At 42.3% G+C, this 10,720-nt stretch overlaps 1 protein-coding gene across 1 annotated transcript; it reads left to right on the plus strand.

The window, feature by feature from the left end:
* Positions 1-3,926: 3,926 nt before the first annotated feature.
* lcorl (ligand dependent nuclear receptor corepressor-like) lies at positions 3,927-10,720 on the plus strand (the record flags this gene model as incomplete). The annotated part of the gene is made up of 7 exons (XM_083909632.1): positions 3,927-4,038; positions 5,822-5,887; positions 7,123-7,211; positions 7,330-7,456; positions 8,364-8,588; positions 8,727-8,808; positions 9,661-10,720. The coding sequence occupies exons 1-7, from the start codon at positions 3,945-3,947 to the stop codon at positions 10,718-10,720; spliced, it is 1,743 nt and encodes a 580-aa protein (XP_083765758.1). The 5' UTR covers positions 3,927-3,944.

Below are 10,720 nucleotides of genomic sequence, written 5' to 3' on the forward strand. Positions count from 1 at the left end.
CACACACACACACACACACACACACACACACATAGAAGTAGCACTAACCCAGGGAAACATTTCAGCGACTGCAGACTTCACCCCACAACTCAGGTGACCTGCGGTACATTCTGGAGGCGACGACTCTCGGTTCATGTTACTCACTGTTCGCTACCGTCTCGCGTTACTAGCGTAACACATTGGTCGTCTTGTAAAAATGGATCGTTCTGTGTGTGTGGAAAAAAAACACAGCTATACTGAGAAAAAGAGTCGTGCGTGGACATTTGACAATGAATTTCAATGGAATGGACATTTGTTTGTGTTTAAAAGTTACGCACCACTGCTTTAAAACAAGACGTCCAGTTGGATCTTGTCGTGAATACAAAGGATGCGAGCGACCTGGATTCAAAAACAGTGATTGTTAATCAACAATAACACACCAAATAACTTATAAAAGACCAATATATTTCACGATGAGATGGTTCTTGGTTCTTTTTTATTCATTATTATGCTAAATGAGGGACTACACTTGACCTTGCATGTGTTTCTGGTTTGACTATTTCCTCTCGTTCCTTCCCTCCCTCCATCACCCCTGGGGCGTTTGTCTGGCCCTGTGCACCTCCACTTAAAACGACCCTCCACCTTCCTGAGTGTGTGTGTGTGTGTGTCTGGCTTCGTAGAGAGGAGATACTGTAGAGTGTGTGTGTGTGTGTGTGTAGGCACGAGCATTTGCCTTCAAAGTCAAGTGCATTGTTGTGTGCAGAATTAATGCTAATCCTTCCGTAGTGCTCCTGTGCTACATACTAAAGCCCCTCGAGCTCTCCTTTTTCTACCTCCAAAACAACAAAGCTGAGCTCCTTCTTTACCCTAAAGATCTGCCCAGATGCACAGAAGACGGACAGCTCAGGCAGAGAGAGAGGGTGAGTAAGTAAGGGGGGGTCAGTTGGAACCAGCTGGACATGGCAGAAGTTATGAAAGACTTCTTCAAATCGGCAACGGCTCGGCGTCTCCCTGCACAGCGGTGCCACTTTCCACGTCCACACACACACGTTTCCTCCTTCCTATTTATCTTTTCCATCTATGCATACAACTTTGTAAGCTCATCGCACAAATCCAAAACACATTTTCTTAGATGTAGAGATAGATGTGACACAGAAACGAGTGGCACTATGATTAATAAACTTTGCCAATGCTGTACAGCAACCATTATCTCTTTTTTTAATGCCTGCACATACAGAAAATGGAGCTGTTTGTTTGAATATGTGGAACTAAAGTGGGGCTTCACACTAGATTCTGTAGGGACGAGAATGCTGCACCTCTGTAGTAATTACAATGGCCAGGGTCCAACCATAATACTGATCCCCAGTACTCTGCATAACACACACACACACATATGCATACATAAAGTTCTGTTAATGCTCACACACTCAGAAAACTCTCACGTAATAATTTCCATATTTATTTACTTTGCGTTCACATTCCTCTCCCCTTTTATACGGTTTCATTAAAAAACAATGTCAAAGTGGATTTAATAAGTGATTTTTGGAAATCCCGTTCACGTCTGCACAGTGTTGCAGATAATATGGGACGGTCGCTGCCAAAAACACAAAAACCCTGGATTCTCTCGACGTGCAGTCACTGCGGTTTCACCTCGGTAAATGGCTCATGTTTGATTCATTTAATGCACAAATAATTAAACATATTGGATCCAAGTATTAGCGCAAAAACAGCACACTCAATCCATCACCTGTCACCGAATCACCACCTTCAAAACATCTCGGCCCCAGCTACGAGCCCCCGAGCTTTTACCAAAGCCTTTTTGGAGTGCTTTTCTAATTTATCTATCCCATATAATTAAACTTGATTCGCTCTGGTTTGGGCTCACCACAGGGTAGTTGAATCAAATCTATCTGAGTACTTTGGTGGTGGGAGGACGACGCACCACCACCGCACACATAAGTGAGTTTTTTTATATATATATATATATATATATATATATATATATATATATATATATATACATACATTCCACTTACAATGTAGTAAACTCAGCAAGACACCTGGAATTTAAGCTGAGATGAAACCAGAATAAACAACGAGAAAACCTGCGTCACAGTCTGCTGAGAGAGTGACGACATTCCGAGCCAGTGCACAGAGCCACTTTTTTTGTACTATTTTGACCAATAAAACCTTAAGCTACACCCCATAATATGTGAGGTGTTTCTTTAATAGCATGTATATGGAGAGCTGGTTCTAACGATCTAATGGGTTCTAATTTCTAATGGGTGGCTTTATTGAATATCTTGTATTTTCTCGATTCATAATCTATGGCATAATTTCTGACTGTTGTGTTTGGACTGGTGTTTTGAGGCAGTAAAAAATCTGAGGGGAATTAAAATGTCCTTGCCCCTCTCCTGAACTACATAACAAGATCCAGGTGTGTTCTTCTTAGACTTAGACACACACACACACACACCTCTGAGTGGCCCTGTAGCTGCAGTAGGACTGTGTGGTAATGCAGTAATGACCTATGTTGATGACTGAGGTGTTAAGAGTTCCTTTGGGCAGCTGCAGACAGGAGACCACCACCACCACCACCACCTCACTGCTGCTCATTTCACAATCACTCCATACATCTCAGTGGAAGTCATTTTTGCACTAAAAAGCAAATGTATTCAAACACATGCACGCACACGGGTCATATGACGAGCAAAGTGTGTGTGTGTGTGTTTGAATGCACTTGCACTGCAACAATAATGTGAATTCAAACACAAAGTACTAGACACGGGCGAACATTGTGGTGGTGGTTGACCCCCCCCGAGGCTCACTAGGCTGTATGCTGTTGGTCACGCTCCGGCCCAGAAATGCTGTTCACCAGAGTGCTGTCTTTCATCACCATCTCCATGGTAACCAACCAACCAACCAAGTCACCGTGACAACAAATTCCACCTGGGCCTGTGACACTTGCTGTCTCCTTCAAGATAATTAACCTGGCAGGAGGGGCCCCTCTCTGTCCTCTCTCTGTACCTTAGTGCCCGTCGAGTGCACCGCACACAAAGTTTACACACAGCATCCTAATTATGTTTTAAATGGAGCCTCACGGACCAATCCCTCTTTCCCCAGGTTTGTCATTTAATTAACTTCTCAACATTTTTGTCAGACTTAATATTGAATATTTATACAGAAACAAACAACATTTTCTAAGAGGACAATATTCTATGGTGACACATAATCCCATTAAATGTACATGTTTTTTAAATACATTTATACAGCCTTGATAAGCCAATATGTAAACAAACAAAAATACTATATTTACCTGACTGCGTCCATCAGCTGAATTGGGTATTGACTGAGTTCATCTCTGCGTTTTAAAAGCAAACAATATTAATGTACAGGAAAATCATAAAGTGCTCTGCTGCCCCCATGTGGTGAAAAGGGGGAGCGTCAGTTCAGACACTCATCTGTGTGAAAAGAACACAAACCCCTAACTATTACAACTAAACCCTATCCCTTAACCCAGTTCTAACTATAATCTTAAAACCAGGTCTTAACGAGACAAAATGTCATTACTTTCACAAAATGTCCTCACTCCAATGATTTCTGCGGGGTTTTTTTGGTCCTCACAAAGATACACATATACTTATACCTTCATTTGTATATTAATATTGAAATATTTCATTGTTGTTATCATTTTTGTAACTATGACAGCGGTTGTGGAATGAGTACTCGAACCAACTGTGTCTCTGAATGACTTTCTTTTGTTTCCAGCAGCAGCGTAGTTACCTAATAACGGACGACGCCGTGACGAGGCCTCCGCGGAGTCCATTGGTGGAGCCTGCGGTCCCCCTAGCGGCCGGCTGCGGTCACGACAGCTGCTGCTCTCCGGCGCCGCGCTAACCCAGGAGCTTCTTCCTGTGGTTCAGCTCAGTCAGAGGGAGAGAGTGAGGGGGGAGGAAGGACGCAGAATGGCGACCGTGCAGTGCCACAAATGCACGGTAGAAAGGAGAGGGTTTCGGCGGGAACTTGATTCTTGGCGACATAAATTGATACACTGCATTGGTACGACTAATTTGCAGTTTTATATATTTTTTTTCTGTTAGAAAGAGAGTTTGCCCGGTAGCGGAGGGATCGCTTAGCTTAGCTATATTGGGTTGCTAACCAATGCTAGGTACCGATAGCTAGCTCGTAGCCTGCCACCGTAGGTGTTGAGCCTGAGCGGTGAAGTGAAGCTGGCAGGCTAATATTTACCAGCTGGATAGCTTTTCGAGTTTTCTTTGTCCCCCTGAGCTAGCTAGCCACTCAGCGGTCCTAGTTCTTCTGGACTGTGATTTATGCATGACCGGACACTTGCAGCATTTAGTCGTGTTGTGGCAATTTTGTGAAGTGGTGTCAATGTCGTTAGCAATATTTGTTTAATGAAATACAATATATGCTGGCTATGCTATTAGCATGCTAACGTAATCACTGTTGATATCTGGGGGAAGGGATTGTTGCCACTTTAGAGAAGCTAATGTCAGTGCAACACGAGAAACGCACTCATTTCAACAGTCGGTAGTAACGGTTGTCCACGTACTGTGTTTGAAAACTGATTTATGCCGCGGTAGCCATAGTTCGCCTCTCACTGACTCCAGTTTGTGTTGTTCTAAACCCACTATTGTTACTATTATTATAGTGCAATGTTTTTCCGATTTTCTTTTTTCTTTCTTTTCATATTTGTAAACCACAACTCACTGATGTATTACTAACAGAAACGAGGAAATAACCCGTTATATTTGAAATACATGCGATTATATTCATCTCAAAAAAATGGGAAAAAAACAACAAAACACTAACATGGCAGCACGGAACAATTATCTTCGCTAAGCCTTATAGATCTTAATCTCTTGACATGTTCAGGACCTCCGTGTTGTATGCACAATTTTGAATTAAATTCAGAAATGCATAATTTCTGTGGAGCCTTCGCCTGTATATTTTGGGAACACGTTTTTCTTTGTAATTTCATTAGATCTCTGATATACACATGTAAATCAGAGCCCTGACATTATGTCTATAACAATCTCTACACTTATATATATGTATATACATGTATATGTGTTTTACCATTGGCTTTTTTTCTTTGTACCTCTGTGACTGTAATTCAATGGTTTATTATCCATAGGCCATGTCTAGAAAGTGGATCTCTTCTTGGAAATTGCCAGATAAGGCCAACCTGAAAGTAACTGTATATTGGAAAAGCCACCAGGGGGCGACTTGACTAGATGTCTATGGGAAACTGATCATAGATAAATAGTTTCAGGTCATCTTCAGGAGCACATAATTTCAATTTTATTAATTATGCTTCCATTTAGAGGGAAATGGACGCTAAAGCATATAGCAATGGTAAAAGTGCAGAACTTCAGGGTTTCACAATGGGAGTTCATTTTGCAACTGGAAGATTATGTAAAAAATTTTAATATACAGTACAGTCCATGGTCTGTGCTGCTGTCTTAACTATTTCTAAAATAACTTTTCATTTAACCCAATACTGTTTTTCCTCACAAAAATATCTTAAATGCTGAGTCACATGACCTCGCCCTCGTTGTCTGCTTTCCACCCCCTTTTGTTTTTACTCCAGTGTGATATGCTGTATTTTGCTTTGATTATTAAGTTCACATACTTAAGATAAGGTGGTTCAATGTCTGACTGGAGAAACCCCATATAGCAGTGCACAGTGTTTTGTCACAGAGGTTTCCTATTTGGCTCAAATGTGAAATGAATAGAACATACTGTACCCAAATGTCAAGCACTTCAGGATTTGTTTTATTTCAGTACAGAGGGATTGACATTTTGTTTTGTCTTTCAGGGTTTGAAAGCATCCTAGAAGGCATCTATGGCCCAATGCTGCTGAGGGACCTCAATGTATTTGATGGTGGGTTTGTTTCTGTGTACATTAAAGGCTTAATTTCTCTGTAAACATGGACACATCTTACACATGCTTTTAGTATTTCTGATAACATGCCCTTTTACAATTTGTAGTGATTGAGATTTGCCTTTGTGACTGTGAATTGAATCGGCTTAAAAGAAATAAAACAGTGTTGAAAAATTCAATCAGGTGCAGACTTGTGCATGGGACTATTAGGTGTGAATTCACCCTGCTACTAAGTCACTACTGCCAAACTACAGCAATCATGTCGGCTTGTGCAATGTGACATGACCTCATGTCAAATTTTAAATAAACAGCCGCATTTTTGTTTTGGCCTTTTTGTTTCTTTTTGTATGGAAACAGAATATTTGAATATATGCAATTAGTTGTGTTTTAGAGATAAAAAAAAACTGCACTTAACTGATAAAAAGATAAAGACAAAGATAGTGCTGTTGGTATTAATTCCTCGTTATTTCAATTAAAATGCACTGGTTCAGTACAAATGTGTGTGATCATGTTAGCACAGGCCTCTGGTGCCGTCTAGAGAACATAATCAGATAATCTGTAATAAAAAGGAACTGGCAGATGTGGTGTGCCTTCAACTATTTGACCCTGAATCTTGTCTATTTTAAATAATATCACTTAAAAGTGTCCCCATTGTGGTTGTTAATGTTTTTTTGTTGTTTTTACATCAGTGGTGAATGCTGTAAATAAAGTTGTTTTGACATCCAGTTTGCAACATCATTGTGATAGGATTATATTAGTAAGTATAAGTAAAAGAACCTAACCGTCTTAGTCTTTGAGCCAGGACATTATTAAGAGCTTTGCACTGAAGTGTAAACTACTTAAATGTGTACAGCAAATTCAGGAAAGCCATGGTTATAATGGCGATGCTATAAGCTGTTGTCAGTAGTCATCTTCAGACTTGAACTCTCCAGATTAACAGCAGTTGAAGCACAATCTGACTTGAGCATGCAGGAGGCAGACACTTTCCTGTTCACACACTAGATTATCCAGAGTTCCCTCTGCTGCTGCACTTGGACATCATCCAGAGAACAGACAAGGTAGTTGACAGGAGAGTGACTTATTTGCTCCTGCATGTCATGTTGTACATGTTTGATGATTTTGAGCAGTATAAAACAAACTATCACTAGACGCTTGTAATCACAGTAGCAGTCGGTTTAACCTTGATTTACCCCCAGTTAATCCTTGTTTTTTTTTTTTGCTATTGTGTCTTTTAGACTGTGAACCCGAAGAAGTGGAAGATTGGTCCCCAGAATCAAGCTGCTCTCAGTGCTCATTCTGTAACCTTCCCTTGGACAAACTCAGTGTAAGAATTGTTAAGATAACCCAGAAATAGAGGTTGTAGAAGTGTTGAAATGTGTGATAATCTTATCATCTCATATGGTAAACAATAAAGTCACTTCATTTGTTTTTTTCCCCGAAAGGATCAAGTACCTGCAGCCACGTCGCCTCTCTCCTCCCCCTCTGATTACTCTCCCTGTCAGGCTGCAAGCATCTCCGAGAGCAGCCAGTCAGCGCACAGGTTTCTCAAAGCTGTGTTTAACAAGAAAGGTGAGTCTGGTTTCTTTCTGTCTGAGGAGCATCGCACTATCATGCCAACCGATGGCACGTTAACGCTCCTTCTGTAGGTTTGCAATCGCTAACAAATATTCAAAATGGTCTGCTTGATCCGCTCGTCTAGAGAGAAACCCGACTGCTTTGATGTGGTAGCATGTGGGCTTCGCGAAATCACTTGGCAACAGCTGTATGACTTTCATTAATGTATCTGAAGGCAATTTTCCAACTTCCTCGCAGAGCATAGGATTAATTGTTATTACTCTGTGTTTGAGCTGCTACTTTTTATTCAGTGGACGACCGTGAGTGTAATTTGTGATGTTTTACAAGCCATGTTCTACTTCCTGTTAACCCAGACTTCACTGTCTACTGTTATACACACATACTCCCACAGTGACAGCAATATGTACATAAAGAGATATGACTAGAATCAGAGCAACTGTTAAAATGGCATGATTATATTGTTTCATTTATAAAGAATTAAAGCAGCCCCTGTGACTCACATGGAGCAGCAGACAATGAATGAATGAATATCTATAATATTATGAGACTAAAACTAGGATTGTAGTCATATTGAATTTGCAGATAGCTGTAAATAATACAAGAACATTTTGATGTATATGTTGTGCAGCTTAGTTTGTTGTTTAGTTTATATTTTTGTTAAATGCATGGCTGTTTGTTTAAAGACGATACGGGAAAACCTGTTTTTTATTTTGTTCACGTATTTTAGTAAGTGTTTGCAGTATTTTACAATGATTTGAACTTTGAGTTGAGCATAATTATATTGGGATATGAATGTTAGGTCTGTTGCTCAGCCGAATATACACATGACAGAATACAACAAAGTTAATTTCAGCTTACCAAACAGCAGAATCACTGTCTGCATCTGTGCCTTCTTTGTTAGATGTTCCCCTGGGCTGCGAGTCCAACATCCCTCTGGTTGCTCAGGAGCTGATGAAGAAGATGATACATCAGTTTGCCATGGATTATGCCTCCAAGTGTCTACAACACACCAGTACAAACGGCGTCAGAACGAGGACACCCTCACCTTCGTCAGAAACGTCAGACGCCCCTCTGGACCTCACAGTGAGCCGAACTCAAGACGAACCAGAGAGTGAACATGAACTAGGTAGGGGGAAAGCATTAAAACACACTGTGATCAGAGCCAATAAACGTGTTAAGCCTTTCAAACATTTACATGCCCTGAAGGTCCCACTGCATTGCGATTCATTTCCTCAAGTGTTCAACACATTTCCTCCTGTAACAGATGGCGTGCTCGACCTCTCAAACAGGAACTCTGCCTGCTCAGCAACTTCATCATCATCATCATCTAATAACAAAGCCTCTGGGTAAGAGTTTTGTTGTTTCTTAACTTGTTTGTGTTCATTAACTTTAGTGATATTGGGAACCTCCATCATAACGAGTAGGTAAAACTGGGGGTTCTTGATGAATACATTTATAAATTAACATAACCACTGCCTTTTATGTTCAAATCTACATACACCTTTGCATGTGAGGAAATCCCCATTAGGTGTATAATATAGTCAGGATATATTATCCGCGTCAACATTGAACACTAAATCATGTGTATATAACTTTGTTTGAGTGTGCTTCGGGTCAGTTCATTGTTAGTCATGATGAACTTAGCTTGTGTTTGGTGTTTTGGATCTATGGGGTTGACTCTTTTATCTCTTGAGCGGTAACGTCACAGTTCTGGCAGCGTGTTATAATAACATTTGCCAACAGTTCAGGATTGTATGGCGAGGAGAACATTGCAGTATCTCACCACGATTTTCTTACTTCCCGTTTTACTGAACCATTTATGACGAGTTTGATTATTCAACCTTCAAGCACGTAGGATTCTCACAGAGGGATATCACAAAACAACTGTGGTTGTATGTGAGCATCTAAGTAACGCCAGCCATTCACAGTCTGTCACACCTGGACGTGAAGAGGCTTTGCCACACACAAAGAATTTGTGTGCATGAGAGACACACGGCAGCAGCAGCAGTGTGTGTGTGTGTGTGAGGGCCCAGAAACAGACAATAACATGATACTTAACAGTCGCAGTGATGTTACCAACACAAGGCATAAAGGAGTGGACCCCTCGCTCTGCACCCCCCCCTTTGTCCCCTATGCCAAAACAAACCCCCCTCCATCACCTCCATCCTGACCCTGCTGTTTGGTCCTCCCATCCCTAGGAGGCAGCGCAGGCAGAAGGAGGAGTACATTGAGAGGAGCTGGGAGCTGTCCGAGGGTTTGCTGTCCAAGGCCTTAAAAGATATACGTTCAGGGAGGCTGAAGGAGCAGCGAGCCTCATTGCTATATGGAATACCTCTTCACACCTTGAGACAAGGGCTGGAGGGCTGGGCTGAGGGAAGGCTTGGAATGCTGCACCAACTTGCACCAGGAAGCAGAGATTTAAGGGATGATGTCACATCGCACAATGTGATGTCATCAATGCTGGGCGGCGAAGCCCGACTTGTTCTGCAGAAGGTGGCGGCATGGGCAGAGCAGGCGGAAATCGGAGGAGCTGCAGAGGAAAGTGGAGACTTGAGTTTCCCTTCATCCTCTGTGACTTTTTTTCAGCCAAGTGGTCAAGTGCAGAAACCTTTCCCCCGTTCCTTTCCCCAACTCAGGGATGCTCTCCAGCCCCCACCAAGTCCCACCCCCAGTCTGGAGCCGCCCACACCACTGCGCATTCCTCAGGTTCGATCCATGTCTGATCACAACCGGTCAGTCCCAACTGAGAATTGCAGCATGGCGGAAAACGTACATCAACGATCTTCAGCAACGGAGGGTACTGCCAGTTCAGCTGCTGCTCGACCTTCCTCTCTCTTCAAGCTCAGACCTCCTTTTGTGGCTCATGGCTGTCCAGGCAGTGCCAACCAGTCACCTCATCGCCTGGGACCACGTGCATCCTCGCTGGATGATTCAGAGGATGGAGGTCGTGACAAAGACAAGCAGCCCAGAAAGAAACGTGGGAGATACCGCCAGTATGACCATGAACTGTTGGAGGAGGCTATCACTATGGTGATGGGCGGTCGCATGAGTGTTTCCAAGGCCCAGGGGGTTTATGGCGTGCCCCATAGCACACTGGAATATAAAGTCAAAGAACGTACTGGAACACTGAAGAACCCGCCCAAGAAGAAATCTGCCAACTTTTGTTCATCCAATTCTAGCTCGTCTGGTTCTGGTGCCATGACCAGTTCCACAAACTCAGGGACTTTTGCCTCCGCTGCTGACACAAAGAGGTTCTAG

Source organism: Microchirus variegatus (genome assembly GCF_963457635.1).
Source record: "Microchirus variegatus genome assembly, chromosome: 23".
Lineage (NCBI taxonomy): Eukaryota > Metazoa > Chordata > Actinopteri > Pleuronectiformes > Soleidae > Microchirus > Microchirus variegatus.